The 21,858-nt window shown below is 36.7% G+C and overlaps 2 protein-coding genes across 5 annotated transcripts in view; one reads left to right on the forward strand and one right to left on the reverse strand.

Annotated features, from left to right (window-relative positions):
- Positions 1 to 888: 888 nt before the first annotated feature.
- Positions 889 to 5,644, forward strand: LOC135109081 (uncharacterized). Of its 3 annotated transcripts, none has more exons than XM_064020141.1 (2): positions 889 to 1,039; positions 3,298 to 5,644. In XM_064020141.1, the coding sequence occupies exon 2, from the start codon at positions 3,315 to 3,317 to the stop codon at positions 4,302 to 4,304; it is 990 nt and encodes a 329-aa protein (XP_063876211.1). In that variant the 5' UTR covers positions 889 to 1,039; positions 3,298 to 3,314; the 3' UTR covers positions 4,305 to 5,644. The 3 variants fall into 3 exon arrangements, with proteins under 3 accessions (XP_063876211.1, XP_063876209.1, XP_063876210.1); XM_064020139.1 differs by lacking the exon at positions 889 to 1,039 and adding an exon at positions 1,977 to 2,136; XM_064020140.1 differs by lacking the exon at positions 889 to 1,039 and adding an exon at positions 2,153 to 2,309.
- Positions 5,645 to 7,712: 2,068 nt separating this feature from the next.
- LOC135109080 (uncharacterized) overlaps positions 7,713 to 21,858 on the reverse strand; it is a 77,961-nt gene continuing 63,815 nt past the window's right edge. For both annotated transcript variants that reach the window (XM_064020138.1, XM_064020137.1), the window contains 8 exons: positions 20,524 to 20,613; positions 19,494 to 19,564; positions 18,816 to 19,077; positions 18,537 to 18,694; positions 15,185 to 15,415; positions 10,771 to 10,956; positions 9,388 to 9,578; positions 7,713 to 8,910 (listed from right to left, as the gene is read on the reverse strand). In XM_064020138.1, the coding sequence (XP_063876208.1) occupies positions 8,826 to 8,910; positions 9,388 to 9,578; positions 10,771 to 10,956; positions 15,185 to 15,415; positions 18,537 to 18,694; positions 18,816 to 19,074 (1,110 nt within the window). In that variant the 5' untranslated portion in view covers positions 19,075 to 19,077; positions 19,494 to 19,564; positions 20,524 to 20,613 and the 3' untranslated portion in view covers positions 7,713 to 8,825. The remainder of the gene's footprint in view (positions 8,911 to 9,387; positions 9,579 to 10,770; positions 10,957 to 15,184; positions 15,416 to 18,536; positions 18,695 to 18,815; positions 19,078 to 19,493; positions 19,565 to 20,523; positions 20,614 to 21,858) is intronic.

Below are 21,858 nucleotides of genomic sequence, written 5' to 3' on the forward strand. Positions count from 1 at the left end.
TGTGTGTGTATACTGTAGACGTGAAGGACCCCGCACTCCCGCAGTTATGTGCCCAGCACGGCCGCACGAGCCTAATGTTCCTACGTTGCCATGTTCCTTGGTTGCCATACATTTGTTGGGCGTGTGTGTGTGTCGCTAGGTTGCCACACATTCAGTGTGTGTGTGTACACTCTTCATAAAGAGTGTACACACTCGTTATGACTTATGATGTTTTCGGTTTGTTTGCCAACAGACGACCAGTGTTGTTTTGTTAACTATCACGTTGCCTTCATAGCATGAGCAAATGTATGAAAGCGTGACACTTATCACCAGTGTTGTGTGTGTGATTCACCTACGGTCGTCTGCTGGTCACCCAGCCAGCCGTTCCCCTACGGAAAGATAGTTCATAGTGACCGATCTTCGGGTAGGACTGAGACCAATGACACCACACAACGAAACAGCGAGGTCACAACACCTTGGGTTACATCCCATGCCTACTTGTTGCTAGGTGAACAGGGGCTCGCCCATTTGCCTCGCCGCGCCCGGGATTCGAACTCGGGCCTTCTTGGTTGTGACCCGAGCATGCTAACCACTACACTATGCGGTGTGTGTGTGTGTGTGTGTGTGTGTGTGTGTGTGTGTGTGTTATATATATATATATATATATATATATATATATATATATATATATATATATATATATATATATATATATATATATATATATATATATATATATATATATATATATAATCTTATAGTATATAAACATTGTATAATTCAGCACATACGTGTATATATAAGATATGTAGAACAACGCATATAAGCAAGAATTCTGCCGAAATATTAAGAAACCAACTAAAAACCATGTCAGTTAAACTCCCTTTGCTGCCCTCGGCCCTTAACCCCGACTGGTCAGAGGTCTCGCAAACACCTTGTGCTAGTTGTCGTCGTGATCTCACACCACACCTCCCCACAGTTCTCATAGACTGCCCAGCCTGACCACATCCACTCTTCAAGCTACCGCCCAGTACACCACCTTCAATACCAGCTGCCTTAGGTAATTATAAGGATTTTCCACTGCCATTACTAAGGCACGTAGAAACTTTTTCGTGTAACTAGCTAATGAGATGACTGTTTCGTGCTGTAATTGCAAAACAGTGTAATATCAGTTAATGTTGCATTTTATGGTTAAGACCAGTATATATATATATATATATATATATATATATATATATATATATATATATATATATATATATATATATATATATATATATATATATATATATATATATATATATATATTCCTTGGATGTGTGTAGCTACGTTAAGTACTTATAATACTTGATTTCTGTTTCCTCCTTTAACGATAATACAATGAAAAAAAAAAAAGTTCCCTCAGAAACCAAACCTATCGTGGTCTTCACACTGCCATCCACTTATGCTGTATACACTATTCACTTCTACATCATCGTTGCGTAGCGGTGTGCACGGGTAAGCATTGCACGATGCACTCATGCGATGCAAGGATACATAGCGGACTCGATCGGTTGTTTCTTGACCTTTGTTATATAACCATGATACCTTACGTATTTAGCGGGCATTAGGATATATATATATATATATATATATATATATATATATATATATATATATATATATATATATATATATATATATATATATATATATAATCCTGGGGTCGAACTAATGAATGTATGAAACCATCAAACTATCAGGCTAAACAGTAAGAAATATAAGGTGTGGTAACTTATACAATGACACTCGGGTCCAGAGTTGCCAAGTAGAGATTTTCCTCAAATTTGTTTTTATATTGAAATTCGGGATTTAGTATTCTAAATTTTAATGTTAATATTTTTGGGGATCAGCATTTTTCTCCTTATCTGACAGAACACAATATCTTATTGCTAAATACCACCAGTCCAATGTGTTCGGTAAAGCAGATTAGCAGAAACGTATAATTAGATATGGCAACACTCCAGTATCCAGGCAGTTCATGTCCAATTCGTGTTTCATGACCGCAGCACTACACGTCCACTCTCTACATTAGAAAACGTGTATTTTATTACCGAGAATAATCAAAATCAGAATCGTCTACAAAGACTAGACTTCGTGAACAGAAACTGAAATCAGGTGAGCTTATCGGTGACGTGGGCTATTCATGGAGAAAACGTCTGATAAGTGTAAGGCTTGTGTGCCATGTCATCAACAGACAGAGGATATTGTGAGATTCTTAACCATGGGAGATGCATCATCATTATGTAGGCTCAAAGAGGGTCTGTTGTGACTCGTAGGGAACAGTTACGGTAATTAGCCAAATGTTGGTTCAACTCTCTCTCTCTCTCTCATTAATTAAACCATGTTTTTTTTTATGATTATGTGATTATGATTGTGATTATGTGCACTTCACATAATCACTCAGGTTCTTACTTTAATTATCATTCATTAGTTTGGCAGGTATGCTTGCTAAACATACCTGTCAGATTAGTAATTATCTTAAAGTTTGTACCATGTAGTACACACACTTATTACATTACATGTACATGCATCAATACACGTTTTTAAATGTAATGTGCGAGAAAACGTGTATTTGTGCATGTAGGTGTAATGTGTACTACATGCTACAAGTTACTTCAGCTATCAATCATTGTCTTGGGAAAGGCCATGAAGTTAATCTAAAGAAAATAATAATAGAGGACTTTTAAGGTTATAAATATCTAGCGAAGTGTAAGAAAGCGCCAGTGTCAAAAAAAATGTAGTTTTTATTAGTTTGGCACATGTAACAATGTGTAGGGTTGCATACTTTTCTGTGGTAAAATGGCCAATCTCTACCTCTACTAGTAACTGAGACCTTAAAGCTGATTTTATGTAAGCCATTGAATTTTTCATTGTTTCCTGTAAACAAGGCTTTTTTTTTTTTTACTTTGGCCCTCCTTACATTCAGATAAATCTATACAGTACTAATGAACCAGACCTAAGTAACTCGATGTAATATTTATCCAACTAGAAAATGGTACCCAAGTGTTTATAAAATGTATAGTTTTTGTTCTAACTGCAGAAATATATTCAGTGTGTACATTTATATGAAGTGTTTATGTTTGATGAGTAAAAAGGAAAATTGTCTTGCTGGTCATTTTGGAATACAAACTTCACAAATAGATTTATTGTTTTAGTAGTAATGAATAAATAAATTATATATATATATATATATATATATATATATATATATATATATATATATATATATATATATATATATATATATATATATATTATATTACTGCTTTTCTACAGATTGAAGTGGTGGCAGCATGCCAACTTACATTTATTCCGGCCTCCACCCCAGAGATGGTGCCATTCCTGTCCACACCTTTTTCTCGGTTGATGGTGTTAAGCCTGTAGTAGCCATGAAGGCCAGTATCATCATTGATGGCCAGAGCCTTCAACGGACTAATTTGGAAGAGGTCTTATCTATGATGAATGCATTTCAACATTTCTCCATCAATAACATATACAAAACCAAACAGGATTATGATTATGCACTTTTAGTGGAGAATTTGGATAATGACTCCATCCCTGATAAGCTAGCAGATGGTATTTCAGTGCCAGCATCATGCACTGGTATCATCATTGACTATAATCCAAGGAAAAAAACATACACAGTGGGTTGTGGCCCATACATCTTCACCAATGTTGTCTCAGAATTCAGCTGCACAGATTCCTCATCTGAGTTCCCAAGTGTTCAGGTTGAGGTGCATAACAAATCCAATAGCAATATCTGTGATCACAAGGTGGACATTACCTGCATGATGGATTGTATACTTAAGGATTTGCCATCATATACTTCCTGTTGTACCATGCATGAACAGCAACACTCTCCTCAAGGAGCATTGATGCCTCTTGAACACATTGAAGCATCTGCTACAGAAATCCCTGAAAATGCACCAAACCATCTGAAGACAAAATGTATAAGAAACTGCAGACCCTCATCAAGCTCAGCCTGTTCAATGAGAGACATGCATCATGAACAGACTGAAGCATCTGCCACAGAAATAGCAGAATGTGTACCAAACCATCGGACAACAGACTATTTTGCCAACTGCAAACCCTCCACAAGCTCAGCCTGTTCAATGAGAGATGAGGCTCTTTTTACAGGTGCAGAAGCCATTAGCAATTCCTGCACCCTTATGTCACTTGAAGAGTTTGAGGCTTACAAGCCAACAATCTCTAAACAGGAGAAGAGAAATGAATCTGCACTAAAAAAACTTACAGTAACAATTGGAAAAAAAACAAACCTTTGAAGATTAGATAAGCACATGAATTCTCTCTCTCACTGATGGAATTTATTAGATCAAAAGTATGCTGTACAAGTTGAAATTACAAAAGAAGAATTAAGAATATGCAAAGAAATGAAGAGAATAGTAAAATCATGCTATTAAAGGAAGAATATTTAGAGCTGTAACATAAGTGTTTAACACAAAAGTGATGGAATTCAAAAGAAATGCAAATGAGACGGAGGTTAAATAAAACCCATATAGTGAAACTTTCTTGTGTTAAGTGTGTAATTCATGAATGAAAAGGTGAATGGGTGAATAATATGATAGAAATAAGGTGGATAGTGAATACTGTGAAAAATCTAAGACTTGTGAAGGAAATAAAAGATTTTAATTACGGAATAATAATGAAGAAAATACCAGGATGGGAGAAGAAAGTGTACACTAGACATCTACATGAAGAAAGAATAGAATACAATGTAGTATGTGGAAAGATATCAAAGAGAATAAAATTATAGTTATTGTAATGAATATTGTAGAAAAGAATGTCATATAGTAGGTGATGCCAAAAAAAGTGTATGATCAAAACAAGTACTACTTGAGAACTCTAGTATGATGTGCATGCTGTGTTGATTTTAATGATGTACCCACTGTAATTTTCATTGTGTCAGTAAAATAGGGACTAAAACAATGAGTGAACATTGTGTGAATTGTGGTCATAAGATGTACCTATAATGGCAGATTTAGAACTACTGAAAGCAATCGATAACCCAATTATATGTATGGCCTACAAAAATATACAAAACCATACCATACCTTTATAACAAAAAAGATTATAATAAAAAATTATATATATATATATATATATATATATATATATATATATATATATATATATATATATATATATATATATATATATATATATATATATATATATATATATATATATATATATATATATATATATATTTTACCCATGTTATATTTTATATCAATGATTGATTGACCCATTTATTATACAGGGGTACTTCAACGTAAGAGTGCCCCAACTTACGAGTTTTTTTGAGATACAAGCTTTCGCTTGAATGATTTTTTACTTTGAGTTGCGAGCCAAAATCTGAGATATGAGCAAGCTTCAGTTACACTGCAGCTAGTTAGCACAGCGAACGCCATATCTGCCCAGCATTTCTCATCTCATTCGTTCACTTCATGTGTAAACATTTTATACATTTGTTATTTATAAATAAATTTACTTACAGTAAACTGATATAATGAACATATATGGAGAGAGAGAGAGAGAGAGAGAGAGAGAGAGAGAGAGAGAGAGAGAGAGAGAGAGAGAGAGAGAGAGAGAGAGGAGAGAGAGAGAGAGAGAGAGAGAGAGAGAGAGAGAGAGAGAGAGAGAGAGAGAGAATATGGAGAGAGAGAGAGAGAGAGAGAGAGAGAGAGAGAGAGAGAGGAGAGAGAGAGAGAGAGAGAGAGAGAGAGAGAGAGAGAGAGAGAGAGAGAGAGAGAGAGAGAGAGAGAGAGTCATTGGCCACTGTCAGTCACTTATGCTGTCACACAGCCACAATTCATCTTTAAAACATGCAGCTGACTGTGTGTCAGCCAACTCTCCCCACATTTTAAGACCTATGATGTTCATAAAATAAAGCAAGCATTCAATAATTTTGAAATGTGTCATAATTTGTGAACAGTTTCATAAAATAAAATGTGTTTGATAGTCTTAAAGGGGTCATTATACCAGAAATTTGGTAAACAGGTGTTTATCAACAGTTTACTATATTTAAAAACATGTAGCAAAAATTTTTTTTTTTTTTTGGGTGGGAGCTGGAATGAATTAATGGCATTTCAATTAATTTCAATGGGGAAAATTGATTTGACATACGAGCAAATTGAGTTACGAGCTCTATCACAGAATGAATTAGACTCATAAGTTAAGGTACCACTGTACGAAATTAAATTCTAATGAAGAAAACTTTATTATGTATTTTTTTACCTGTTGTTTTATATCAATGTATACTTAACAGTTGGTTAGATTCATGAAGTTCAATTCTAGTCGGGTAAAGAGACTATTGTCATTCACTGAAATAATTCACAAAACCAGTCAGGTAAAAAGACTATTGTTATTCACTGAAGTAATTCACAAAACCAGTCTCACAAAACTTTAATGCTACCATATTCCCTGCCTGTTACCATATGACCTGATTATTGCAGTCAGTCAATTCTTGTGTGTTACAAGAGGTAACTGAAAGGGACTGATCAAGGGACCTGCATATCTTCTTCTCTGTGTCTTATCTCTTTTCACCTTTCCTACAACAAGTACAAAGAGAACAGGCTTCATATGAGATTTAGAGATGCACCTTGTCTGCAAATTCCATCAATTTGAAATAACTAGGAACATACCTGAACAGACAGCTGGCAAAATACCTAAACTTCTTGGGTCAGCTTTCCACAAGATAGAATTCCACATTAAGTCAGCAAGTAATATTAAATAGAAAGAAAAAATAAATAAATAGAAATAAATAAATAAGTAAAAAAGACAATTTCTGCAAAATTTTCATAAGCTGGCACCATGCTGACTGAGTTGAAACCGTGTTGCCAGGTTGAGTGAAAAGTTACAGACTGAGTTACACATGAAGGCACTATGCTCTACTGCATTCTATTGGAGATAAAAACTGGTTCCTTAAACAAGGCATCAAATAAGTTATGTTAACAGAGAACACATCGGTACATAATAACAGGCTACTGTAGGCAAAAAATCTGCTTCTTTATGCAACTTTTCATTACAAAAATATGGTAGCCTGAGCCTCACTCTTGCCCCAGCTTAGTTTGGTTCAAGAGAAAGGGAATGGACTGATAACAAGATGAAAACCAGATAACAAGTGAGTAAATTATAAAGATTGTGTATAGAAAATGAAGGTTACATTATTAGTAAAGGCCTTTTTCACAATAGCAATACTGAAACTAAAGAAATTCTATTCTTTTTTTAGAAGAAATAAAATGAACTAATGTTTAAGAGAAACAGAGGGTAGTAGATCAGGCTGAAAAAAAAAAAACATAAGATAGCATCAGGGAGATGCAGTTGCATAGACTAAGCATCCCAACCTTCAACTACAACCAGAACCAACAGGACATCTTAGCATCATGTCCTCAGTGCAAAGAGCAAGGGGAGGCACAAGAGGGAAGGAGAGGCTGAAATTAAAGACTGTGAGCCTGCAGGAGGGACATCTGTACATATCTTGGTGAACTTCTGTATTTTTCCATCTCACTCACTTGAATACCATCCTTCCAATTTACAGGGAATGATCCCCATATGTAAACACTTCTATACATAATCATTTATAATCTCTTTCTTACCTATTCTTTTCAGGATTCCTAACCATCCTTGAGTACTAAAATCAATCATTAAATCTACTGTAAATAAAGAAAGAAAATTTACTGCTTTATTTGGCATGTAATCTTTACTATATTTACACATTTACTATATTTTACACATTTTTTCATGGCAGCAAAACTAAATTGCATAATTTAGTTTTTTATATTTTAAGGTAGAAATTGAACAGGAACCACAGAAAGGAATGGCAATACATTATGCCATAATTTTGGAACTCCTGAGGATAAAGAATTCTAAAAGAACTTTAGATGAGAATTTTTGCACTAGTATCTGTTAAAATAAGGGTCAAGAGTAGTGTTTGTGATGAATCTTTCCATTCCTTTCCATAACTGTACATCCTATAAGATTATCCCTGCAATAAGGAAAGGCTGCTTACTCTCAATTTGTGATCTGTTTCAAGTTTATCCAGTAAAATATGCCCAGTTGGGCATCTTGTCTTGAAGGAGGAGGAATGACTGATATGGTCTACAACAGTCTGCCCTTAAAACTCATGACAGTAGTTACCCATAAATTATGAGGTACATATTTTTTGTTGTAAAGTCTCACATGAACCACTATAATATGAAGTCATATAAATGGCAACAATAATTTACCTATCTAATTATTTATATAAATTATTTACTTATTTATTTATTTATCTTATTTATTTTATCTATTTATTTACTTACTTATTTATGCCTCATGAAGTTCCTATCAGACCAGTTCACCTCTAAAAATTCCATTCCTTTACCAAATGAGAAAGCCTCTTATCCCCAGTAAGGCTACTGCTTAGTCATCATACCAAACAACAGATGATTTAATTTCTACACGTGTGGGCACACACACACACACACACACACACACACACACACACACACACACACACACACACACACACACACACACACACACTTTTACTTTTCTTTTAAATTTCTCATTGCAAATTTCCAAGACCTAAAAACTTTCATAAGTGACTTCCATCCATGCATGTGACAGTTAATCCTACAGAATTTACAGATCAGTATGCTACAAAGCATACTGCTTCTACAGTCCAAGACTAAGTACAACTTTTTAACTGAACATGCAAACCTTTCAAGAAAGCCTTAGTGTTCTTGTCTTCCTTCAGAGCAGCCGCAACCTACCCCCATCCTGTGGATATGGAACCCTCTTCAGACTTCTGGTGGTATATATGCCTCATCAATGACTCTTGGCTTCTTTTTCTTGGGATAAGCAGGAGATTTCTTGTGATAATACCTGCATGAGATAATTGAGGTTATAAAAAAATAAATAAATAAATAAATAAATAAATAAATAAATAAAAAAAATAAAAAATGCACAACAGTATTAGATGTCTTATGTTCACTTAAATGATCCATGAATATTCAATAGTATTGTGCCTTCAGATATCAAGTATGTAAATATGATAAATAACTGCTGGCATATTGTTGCTTAATCAGAAGCTAGATGTTATACCAAATTGGTAAAGATGATTTTTTAATCTTCATTATAACATTACTTTACAGCTATTGGCTTGATGATATTCATATCACCAAAATTTGCTTCAATATAATCATAAAACTAATGAGAAACCTTTTCAAAACCGAGATGTTAAATTTCAACTGCTAATGAAAAATCCAATTGAAAATTTAAGCCACAAGACATGTACACCATGATTTGACTGTAAGGCCTAAATGTATCATCATGAGCTACAAGCTGCAAATCTAGACTTACTTCTTTTTTGCATCTGACAGCAACAGACTCAACTTATTCTTGTTGTCAAAGAAGAATATCACTTCCTCTCTTGCAGCAAGGTCTTGTTTCTTGTGCTCTATCTTGGCCATAAGCTGTTTCTTTCTGTACTCCTCTATTTGTTTCTGATACTCTTCCTCCCGCTGCTTCTCCCACCGGTGGTAATTTTCTTTCTAAGATGCATACAAAGGTCAAGTATAAACTTCCATATCACTAAAATACTTAAAACATACAATAAACTCCTACTTTATTGTAAGTCCTCCATAGTACAGTGGTACTGCCTTCACATGGGAACCAATTGGTCCTCAGGTGCACAGGTCTGAATCTTAGCCATGGTCTGAGGTTAGGAAGGGCATCCACTTATAACAGCTCCCAAATACTAACTGTACCTGCTAGGAGGCACCATCCTAGTCCTGATTCATTGAAACAAGCCAAGACATAAAATAAAATAATAAATTAATAAACATACATGTTTTCTAAACACTTTGGAGTTTACTGAATGGTTGTATTACCAAAACTTTATATCAGTTGGCTAAGGTATAATCAATTGAATGCCAAATAGTGAAGAAGTGTTATGTCATGTGACCAAGATTGTACAGGTGAGGCCATAATTAGTGGCGGGTGTCACAAAGCACAGCAACATTCTCTCTCTCTCTCTCTCTCTCTCTCTCTCTCTCTCTCTCTCTCTCTCTCTCTCTCTCTCTCTCTCTCTCTCTCTCTCTCTCTCTCTCTCTCTCTCTCTCTCTCTCTCTCTCTCTCTCTCTCTCTCTCCTAGTACTACTACTACTACTACTGCTAAATGTGTTTCAATCACTTCATGCTTGAGAGAGAGAGAGAGAGAGAGAGAGAGAGAGAGAGAGAGAGAGAGAGAGAGAGAGAGAGAGAGAGAGAGAGAGAGAGAGAGAGAGAGAGAGAGAGAGAGAGAGAGAGAGAGAGAGAGAGAGAGAGAGAGAGAGAGAGAGAGAGAGAGAGAGAGAAACTATATGGGAGGGGGGTATGGTGAATATGAGAAGGGGAGATGTATATGAATGTCAAAGTAGAGGGAGAGAGAAAAAGAGCTGGCATAAAACATCTAGTCAAAAGCAGCTCTACCCAATCACCATGAAAAAAAAATGACAGGTGTTGCTTTCATTAGAAGTATAGGTAAAAAGCTGCTTTATCAAATAAGGAGCCAGATGTATATAAACTGATATTTTGAAATATTTTCCTTTTTGCTTTGATCTTGAAAATATCTTTCATGTGTGAAAGGCTCAAGTTGTTATGCAAATTGATGAAGTCCAGCATTGCAAAACATAGTTAAGCTCCAATAGTAATTTGACTGTCTAGAACCTTTAGGCTGAAGACAATTCAACATAGATATGATACCTGAATTTTGATGTCTAATGGCTCAGCCTCCTTAGCAGCTTCTTGCACCAGCTGAGTGATGGCTGATGAAAGGTCCTGCTCCACGACCCCTGACTCTGCTGCCTCCAGGCGTGCCAAAGCTGAGATAAGCTGCTCACATACCTGCCCATCCTCCACACCCTCTATAAGACTTTTCACGTGACTCACCTGGGGAGAATAAGTCCCTTTATTGGCAAAAAAGAATGTCAACTGTAAGACATATAAAAAAACATATTTTCCTTGTATTCTTAGTCATCTTTCCCCTCATCCTCTCAGGGACTAAGTGGGTATGTGGTACAGTGTTTGGCTTTCAAGTTGAAGGTTGCGAGTTTAACTTTGGCTTAAGGGAGATGCCTGGTTGGCAGAAAAAAAATTTAAATAAAATAAAATAAAATAAATAAATTAATTAATTAAAAAAAATGTAAAAAAAATAAATATGATAGGCATATGCATTCCCTATTATTTCACAAAGATTAATAGTGAAATGTGCAATACTTTCCATTCAAAGGTCATGTGCTCAGTCATGTGCATTTGTTTACATCAGTAGCATGTGTCTTCCTCCCCCCCACCTCCCCCCCCACAAAAAAAAAAAAAAAAAAGAAAGGGCTCAATCTTTTGATTTTTCAGGTGAATGATAACATTTAGAGGGAAATGAGCAGTGCTCTCCACTCAGTGCCTTGCTCTCAGTCTCAGTGGCTTCCCAGCCTTAGATGAGAGAGAGGACATGTGTCATATCCTTGGAGGCACCACTTGACTATCTCCTCCTATTTCTCGCATTTCTGAGGATGTCCAGTCATACAAAGATGAATATGAAAGCGGCACCTTTTGAGGGAAACTTGGTAATAATGAGAAGCATGGCAGCTCTGAAACACCTAGGCTATGATAAGGTAATACCATGCCCTCAGAAGGGCATGGGGTTGAGAACCAAGAGCTATTCAACCAAATAATATTACTTTCAACTCATACAAATATGAAGGAATGATGTAACAACATTAAAAAAAGTAATAATAAAGTGTAGTGATGACTAATAAAGGAATGATGACTAACGTAGATGCTTGGCAGCCTGTATCTCAAAAAATTTTTTCTAATATAAATGCCTAAAACTCAGCCATTTCTTCATACATTCCCATCAAACCTTCGTTTGATTTGTCAAATCGTTAGATTTGACCAAAATCTACAAATGTACATGTTTATAGATTTTGAATTAATTATTATATACAGTATATGAAAACATTTTAAATTAACTATTATATACAGTATATGAAAACAGTCTTCATGAAGAGTCAAAACTTGCCAAAAGTTGAAGGTTGCAAGCAAATTTTCTTTCTTGAATTCATTTTTTTTATGTAAGGGGGTTACTGGCCCCCCCCCCAAAAAAAAAGAAAAAAAAAACAGCTGAAATGCCAGCTCCCAAAGCAACATCAGATAGAATTGTCAAACAACAGATGATAAGTGTCTTGAAATCTCCTTCTTAAAATAGTTCAAGTCACAGGAAGGAGGAAATACAGATGTAAAAAAGGAATTCCAATTTACCTGAGAAAGTGATGAATGACTGAGAATACTGGTTGACTTTTGCTTTAGGGAGGGGGACAGAATATGGGAGAGTGAAAGAAAGTCATGTACAACAAGGCCTCAGGAGGAAGGGAGGCATGCAGTTAGCAAAATCAGAGTAGTTAGTGTGAAAATAGTGGTAGAAGATAGCAAGAGATGCAACACTGTGGCAATGAGAGAGAGGCTGAAGACAATCAGTTAGAGGAGAGGAGTTGGTATGCGTAAGATGAAACACCTTTGATTCCAACCTGTCTGAAAGAGCAGTATGAGTGGAACCTCCCCCATACATGTGAAGCATACTCCATACATGGATGGATAAGGCATCAATACAGTTAGCAGCTGGGGGGGAGGGTGAGAAAAACTGGCAGAGATGACACTGAATGCCTAACTTCATAGACACTGTTTTAGCAACAGATGAGATGTGAAGTTTCCAGTTTAGATTATGGTGGAACCTTGGTTACCAAATGTCTCCCTTTTCGAACAACTTGGTTTTTGAACAAAGTTATTTGATTTCAAATACTACAAGACATAGCAAAAGCTGCCATTTATTACTAATTTATAGTTTCTATAAATATTTCCTTCACTTTTATATATTTGGAGGAGGGACACAAAGGTTAAGACAGTAATTCAATCTTTGAAATAAGCTAAATGTGATCCCAATGAAGAACTTCGATGTAAACAAACAAGGTTCAGTGCTCAGGGGCAATCCTGAGCCTCCTGTGGCTCTCTTTATGACCCACAACGCTGTCACTACTGCATTTTCCCAGCAGCAAGATGTCTTCATTTTGGCAGTGAGTGGGTTGCTCCTCTCTGTGTCACTCTGTAAGGCTTCCCTCACTTGATTGGTGACAAAGAGAATGCCTGCATGGTCTAAAACTCTAAACGATATCTTTTGATGAGTTCTGTGTCACTAGGTTCATTCAATACATCCTTTCTGGATAAAAAAAATTCTAAGCTGATGTGGAGCAGCCATCTTAGCAGTGGGAGCGTCGGTCATTACCCACTAAGACATGGTGGACGGGTGTCTGAGAACAGATTAATTTATTTTACGTTGATTCCTATGGGGAAAATAGTTTTGGCTTTTTAATATTTCGGATTTCAAACAGCATTTAGGAATGAATTAAGTTTGAAAACCAAGGTTCCATTGTATAAGAAAAGGACACACCAAGGATGTTCAGTGGAGAAGAGGGAGACAGTTGAGTGTCACTGAAGAAGTAGGGATAGTTATTTGGAAGATTGTGTTAAGTTGATAGATGGAGGAGTTGAGTTTTTGAGGCAATGAACAATACTAAGTTTGTTCTGCCCCAATCAGAAATTTTAGAGGGATCAGAAGTTAGGCATTCTGTGGCATCCCTGTGTGAACTGTTTACTTTCTGTGGGGCTGGATGTCTACAAAAAGACATGAGAAAGTGTAGGGTGGTATCATCAGTGTAGGAGTGGATAGGACAAGAAGTCTGATTTACATGATCATTAATGAATAGGAAGAGAGTGGCTGACAGGACAGAATCCTGAGGAACACCACTCTTAATAGACTTTGGAGAAGAACAGTGACCGTCTACTACAGTAGCAAGAGAACATTCAGAAAGGAAACTTGAGATGAAGTTAGAGAGAGAAGGATAAAAGTTGTAGGGGGATAGTTTGGAAATCAAAGCTCTGTGCTAAACTATGTCAAAAGTTTTTGATGTCTCTAAGGCAACAGCAAAAGTTTCACCAAAATCCCTAACAGAGGATGACCAAGACTCAGTAAGAAAAGCCAGATTACCAGTAGTGTGGCCTTGATGGAACAGATACTGGCGATCAGTTAGAAGGTTGTAAAGTAATAGATGTATAAGAATCTTCCTGTTGAGGATAGATTAAAAAACTTTAGAGAAGTAAGAATTTAAAGCAACAGGACATCAGTTTGAGGGATTGGAGCAGTCACTCTTTTTAGGAAAAGACTGAATGTAGGAAGAAGGAAAGGTAGATGTTATTTTACTTTTATTTATTTTTTTTAATGTAGGAGGGACATTGGCCAAGGGCAACAAAAATCCAATAAAAAAAGTTTGACTAGGCAAGGTGCAAGCACAGAGGCACAGTTTTGAAGAACAATAGGAGGGACCCCATCAGGTCCTTAAGTCTTCTGAGGGTTAAGGCCAGAGAGGACATGGAAAACATCATTGTAAAAGATTTTAATGAGTAGCATGAAGTAGTCAGAGGGTGGAGGAGAGGGAGGAACAAGCCCTGAATCATTCAAGGTAGAGTTTTTAGCAAAGAGTTCAGCTTTAGATGGCAGTGGTGCCATCAGGTTGAAATAAAGGAGGGAAAGCTGAAGAAGCAAAATTTAAAATGTGCTCAGTTAAAGATCAATAGTGTACCTACACATGTGGTACAATATCATATAAAAAAAACTTTTTTTTAGTTTTAGGATTTTGAAAAGGGTTTTTTTAATGTTATAAAATATAGAAAATAGAGGTATAGGAGTGTTATACATGCTATGTCCTACCACTGTACAAAATTTTGTGGTAAAACAGATAAATAGAATGACAAAAACCCATCATATCAGACAGCCTCCAAAAGGCAGTTTCTTGGAGAAAGAGGAGACAGTAGACTGAGAGGAAATTAAAATTCTGAAGTGTAGGAACAGAAGAAGATATTAATTTTGCAAGAATTCTGTAGGAGTTCCAGGGAACACTTATCACAGTTGATTAGATAACAACGAACTATTTCAATTATAACAATGTTGGAAAAACTAGGTCAATGAAGCATTTTAAAAAGTCACTTGAGATATTACCACTCACATAACAAAACAATGCATCCTTAACAGAAAAATTTAGTTCATAGAGCATATTTAGTTTTATGGCTCAACCACAGAAGCAGCAATATGTTCCTTCCCAGTTCTCAGTCGATCCAATGCAGCCTCTAATTCATCCCATTTACCATAGAGTGCCCAGCCCAGCACCTCACAGCTCCTCCCCACCAATCCTCCCACCAGGGGAGATGCCCAGGCCAGGGTCTTGCCTACAAGGTGGTCTGGTTCTTTGAGGTCAAAGTGGTCATCATAGTATGGGTTGCGTAGGAACTTAACCCTAATCTTGACCTGTAGAATGAGATAGATCATCAGTACCAAGTCATTCTGCAACACAAAAATTTACACTTTCTGTCTGATTCATGCTTCTAGAATTCTCTTCAAGGGAATTGCAATGATAAACTCCATTACAGGTCATTAGCTGCTAAACCTGAAACAACTCAGAAGCAAAGCCAGCAATTTTCACAGCCACCAGTAAATTGAAGAACAGAATAAATGACAAAAACGTTTGAGCCCCTACCCCTAAATTACCCTTGGATAGAATAAAAATAGACATAGAAAATAATACACAGAAAAGATAATAATGGTATGTTAGAGGGCATCAAATCTTCACTTCTAGTGAAGCTGATACACACACACACACATCTATATATATATATATATTGTTATGATCAAACCCAGCCCCTTTTACAGCTGCCACTAATTTGGGTCACCTTTCCCTAGGCTACCACCCTTGTAGCTCAGTACAGGGCAAATAACAATGCAAATCCAGGCAATTTGCTGATAGCAAACAACTGCAGCCTTGTCCATGGCCTCACTATAATTCTGAATGAGGTCGTCAAATTTGTTATGGCCACAAACCCAGTCTGTCTTATAGCTGCCACTCACTCAGGTCAGCTCTCCCTAGACTGCTCCCTGTAGTCTAGTGCAAGACATATACTAACTAAAGAAGTGAGTCCAGGTAACTTGTCATGGCCACACACAGCAAATGCCTCTGAGGTCACCACCCTGTCTCACCCCACAGCAAAAAAATACAACACAAAACTTATCACATTTGCTCAGAAAAGACTCACAAATACACATACTAGGGAGAGACACACATAAGTACCACATGACTAGGCGAGACCTGAATATCCTAAGAGCAAATTGCCCACAACAGCATCCACCTACTGCTCATTAAGACATTATGGCACTCTGCTTCAAGTTCAACAAATCTTCAGTTTCTCAGAAGACAGACTCTGTCTCCCTAACATTGACAAGTCTTGAGAAATGGAAGACAGTCAAACATGAAGCACACACAAAAGATATCCTCTGACCACAGAGATAAACAGGAACACTTAACAGGGGGCCAGTCGCATTTTAGAAACAACAAAGACACACAGAAGCTCCACAAGAAACCAACAAAGGGAGGGGACGGTGCCTGCTCCAAGATAGATACCAACACAACCAATTCAATGGACTGGCTTCCTGGGCACCTATAACACTTGTAAGACAGCAAGAGTAGCCAAGTCCAGCCACATGTATGGGCCAATGTAGTAATTTGAACAGTGGGGTGTATGGCCTCGTAAGGCTAGCTGACTTATAACCCCCCAAAATACTCTTCCCTCATAACTTACTCTTTGACCCCCTCTTGCCTGGAAAGAACTAACCGCCAACTAATGCTTGTGAGCCACAGGACAAAGTGAGACACCAGCGGGCTTGGTTACATGACAGGGGAGAGGGAGAGTGGAAGTTGGAGTGTGTCACTACTCCCTCCCCCTTCCACTCTCCCTGGCCTGGCGGATGAAGAGCATTACCCCACATTATGCCACACATCATTACATACTCTTCCTTTCAAATCCACTGTCTTCCTCTCATCTCTCTCTTCTGTTCTTCAATCCTCACCACTAAGGCACTCTACATAATAATTATATAAAGTGTTCCCCTGTGTATTCACAGTTCAGTATTCACAGTTTTGCATATTTGCAGATTTTTACCAGATATCCCGACTGGCTCAGTCTTTTGGCCCAAAGACCATGGATTATTCCTTCAGTTATTGTAAATTACAGTAAACTTCTCAATATAATGAACACATATGGTGGAAAGGTGCATCTCTAAAGACGAAAATTCACTATATCCTGAGAGAGAGAGAGAGAGAGAGAGAGAGAGAGAGAGAGAGAGAGAGAGAGAGAGAGAGAGAGAGAGAGAGAGAGAGAGAGAGAGAGAGAGAGAGAGAGAGAGAGAGAGAGAGAGAGAGAGAAGAGAGAGAGAGAGAGAGAGAGAGAGAGAGAGAGAGAGAGAGAGAGAGAGAGAGAGAGAGAGAGAGAGAGAGAGAGAGAGAGAGAGAGAGAGAGAGAGAGAGAGAGAGAGAGAGGGGGGGGGGGGCACACAACAGCATTAAAGGGGGCATTATACCCAAAATTCAGTGAACAGAGGTTTGTTATATCAAGGGTTTACTGTACGAGTATATATTAGTTTAGTCCCTGTTCATTTTAGTGTACTGTATTTTTTGATTAGAATATTATGTACTAATATATATATATATATATATATATATATATATATATATATATATATATATATATATATATATATATATATATATATATATATATATATATATATATATATATATATATATATATATATATAACTGTTTATTATTGTGTTAAAATTTATTTAAAATGCATTTAATAAGTGAGACATATTTTATGATTTAAATTATAAACACAGGTATTGCTGAGCCTTACAGGGCTGGTCCTGTATTCACAGATTTTCACTATTCACGGGAGACTTTGGAATGTAACCCCTGCAAATATCAGTGGAACATTGTATGTGGTATGCTAGAGGGTATCAACTCTCACTTATAGAAGAGATCAGCTATCACTTTATGTCCATACTTTAAAGATGAATTTCAGTGAATCTATACTTAATTGGTTATTTTAGCAACAAGTTCAAAATTTCTACAAAAAAAAAAAAAAAAAAAAAAGGCCTTTAAAGAGGAACTTAGCAATGTTGGATATCTGATATTAACAGGTGAGGAAACACACTTAGTATAAAAAAAAAAAAACTTATCAGTAGTAACTATACAAATAACAACACACTCAATCCAGTAGGTTTCAAGACACTCATCCTTCAATTTTTAACTACCGCTTAGGACCCTTTTCTGGAACTGGCATCTCAGAGGGCTTTTTTTTATTTATTGGATTTTTGTTGCCCTGAGCCAGTGTCCCTCCTACATAAAAAAAAAACCATATTATTATATCAAAATTTTCAATGGTCATTATCATTGAAGTTTCTCAAATTTATGAAAGAAGTGAAAGGCAAGCCCTGAAAGCAGATAGTTTCTTCTTCCATACTGGAACACACATTGCAGGATTCAAGTTGCAAGGATAACTTAATATTCAAAATTGCACATAAGCTGCAGTCTTACCTCCTCCTTTGGCTCTTCCACCTTGGGGGTGTAGTCCTCCCAGGGCTGGTTGTCCTCTGAGGTTATGTAGTAGTAACAGGAGGCCAACGCAAGGGCTTGGGTCAAATGTGGCCCAAAGTCCTCCTGTAGCATAAGGTATGATGCCACTCTTGCTGCAGCTGTACAGACAGAGAAATGAGAATAGGAGCTAGTAACTAAATTAAGTCACATCTTATTTAATGTGCTATTTAAATTAAGTATACCAAGACCTAAATAGTCATGGTGTACTGATTAACGTACCTGTATACTCTTTGCGCTGCAGAAAAGTATGCATAAGGAGGTTGCAGGTGAGATGGTCTGGAAAGAGGCCATACATCATGGGTTGGGTCAGCAGCTGCATGAGGACTGAAGTGTGGCCTCCATCAAGCAATGCACGCACTACTGCATAATGAGTAGACTCCAGGGTGTTGGCAGTCTCTGGGGAGCGGCGAAGATGACGCACCAGTTCCTCCACCTCCTCTGCCACACCTTCTGCATTGGGGTCATCTATCCGGTTCATAAACTGGAAAGAGCATTGTTTAGTGTGTCAAGCTGAATGGCTTAGAATTGTACCTTAACCCTTTCACTGTAATATGTAACACTTTATAACACTAAAAGCAAGGTATATGATTCTTATAAGCATCTACAAGAAAAAAGGGAATAAAAAAAGGATTGAATTTGCAGTTTTAATCCAGTATAATGTTTGTAGGTGGCAGTAGAACTAGAAGAAATGTCTCTAAGTGGTTAAGAATGAAGGAGATAATTGCCAAATAGCAGTGAAAGGGTTAATATTTATTGTTTACTACACCCTCCATACTGCCACCACTTACACAATTTGTAGTCCAAGAAAAATATCAGGTGTTGGCAAATGAAAACCAGAAATATTTCAAGCAAATGATCTATATAATGCATTACTGACTGATAAATACTCATACTTACCAGGTCTACATCAATAGCACTAACTTTTCCCTCATGTCTGTATTTCTGATTTAGGTCATAATAGAAGTCTCCTGGGAAGAGAATGGAAAATTAACATTAATGCCCACTAAAGCAATAACAAATATCTGATTTTTCCTGAATAAAATTCTACAAAATATGTAGAAAATAAAGCCAACATTTAAAATTCTGTTGTAGCTATAAAAAATGGGAAAATTGTGTTCATACTTTGACAACACATTTCAAGGTAATGTTGTCTTATAATTCATCTAATGATGTGAACAGTATTTATAAAATTCATTAGGTTAAGTCAAAACAAATGATGAAAGAAATAATCTGTAAAGCATCAGGATTATTTGCTATTTAGACACCAACCCCTCCCTGCATTAGCTTCCAACCCTTTCTGTCTTTGTGTCTAATCATCCTGGAATGGTCTAGGGTGAATCGAAGCATCAGTTAAGTTTTAAATATTCCAAATTTGCCAATAAGGTCAAATTCCAAGGAGGGCACTTATAAGTGTAGTGAATGACTCAATTTCTAGTCAAGTCATCTTCCTGTCAGAACAGTCATTTCCATATAAGGGGTAGATGAGCAGCCTGCAAAATAATCATGATGGGATACATGTGTTATAGGACACTACAGTAGCAAAATAAGGCATGCAATAAAATCATAATACATTATTTCACCATTTTTCATAGGCCTAGTTATTTGTTTATACTCAATGGGGTCACTTACTGGCATGGGGACACACCTGAGACCACATGTCTCAGGGAAGAGCATAACATTTGTGAACTTTTCACATACAATGGTATACTACACTAATATGAAGTATGTTGTAATACACCAATGCAAGCCTGACATGTAAACAAACATTTTCATTGCAATCAACCAAAAACATTTCTAAAGCTCACACATATGAGACATACTCAGTAAAAGGAGAGATGAATCCCCTATATAGAGTATGTGTCTGGCTTAAAGTACAAGGTGTTATCTACCTCCACTGTTATTACTGCATCCACTACACAACACTTACCCAAATTTATACTGCTGACCAGGGGATTCTCCAGGCGTTTATTCCAGGTTTCATCACAGCGGTAATTCGCAGACAAAAAATGTCGGCTTTCTGGAACGTGAAATTATTCATATCAGGAAAGCTTTTCAAATCATATGTATTACTAAATAATCTATCAAAACACCATGACAATAATTTTGTCATTAATATCAACTATGGGTAAAGTATTAGTAATAAAACCAATTCACATAAAGAAGTTTAAATAATAAGATAGCATGCTTATATACAAATGAGCACATTGTTAAAAAATATGATGGTAAGGGGAAAAAATGTGAAGAGCAACAAGCTAAAAGATAAAAACTTCACAGTCAGTATGACCATTCTAAAGGCAAGTCAGGAATTCTTATCAATTAAAACTCAACAATACAACTATGTTATTACTACACCAAAATATCACTGTTCCCATTCTTGTTTATTACTGGGTGTAGTAGGGTTCTCCATGAGGCCATCCCCTTCCACTAGGGATCAACGGAGCTAAGACTGTGAATGATGTCTGTACAAGTGTGTGGTGCATTGTTTGGGCCACTCTGAGTGGGAGTGCCATCCTAGTGTATAAATATATATAGATACACTTCCTTTAAGAGTACTCTTGCAAGATAGATCTGATAAATTCAAGGTATGGAAAAATCATTAAGTTCGACTTAATGTGTCTTCTGCTTACCTGGTTCTTACCTGGTTGGGCTCCCTAGGAGGGAACCCCATATTGGCTAGCATGCCAGCTCATTTAAGAGGCCATCAGTGTGAACTAATTTGGATAAAGATCAGACTGGAACATGTGCTATAAGCCCATTTAGAACAATGAAAAGCAAACAAGTTAAAAAATCAAATAAGAATCTTCTAAGAATATGGCAAGTTCTTTCTTGAAAGAGTTTAGGCTGGTAGATTCAGCTACCTCTGACAGGAGTGTGTTCCACAACCTACCCATATGAACTGAGAAAAATCTGTTTGGCTTCAGAGGTACTGTATTGCACAAAAATCTTAAGCTTGTGCCCTCTTGTAATATCTTGCTGATGCCATAGTAAATAAGTCAGGAGATATAGATGACATACCACTGAAGATCTTCCAGCATTTGATAAGATCAGCCCACAAGAGTCTTCCTTTTACAGAGTAAAGATCTAGAGTTTTAAGTCGTTGGTCATAGGACATACCCTCACAACCTGTAATGAGCTTAGTCCATCGTCGTTGAACTGATTCAAGAAGTGATAAGTCTTTGAAATAACCTGTATTCCATACTGGAGATGCAAATTCAAGAAGTGGACATACATGCGTAATGAAAAGTTTAACCATAAAGGAAGG

This window comes from Scylla paramamosain, chromosome 18, assembly GCF_035594125.1.
Source record: "Scylla paramamosain isolate STU-SP2022 chromosome 18, ASM3559412v1, whole genome shotgun sequence".
NCBI lineage: Eukaryota > Metazoa > Arthropoda > Malacostraca > Decapoda > Portunidae > Scylla > Scylla paramamosain.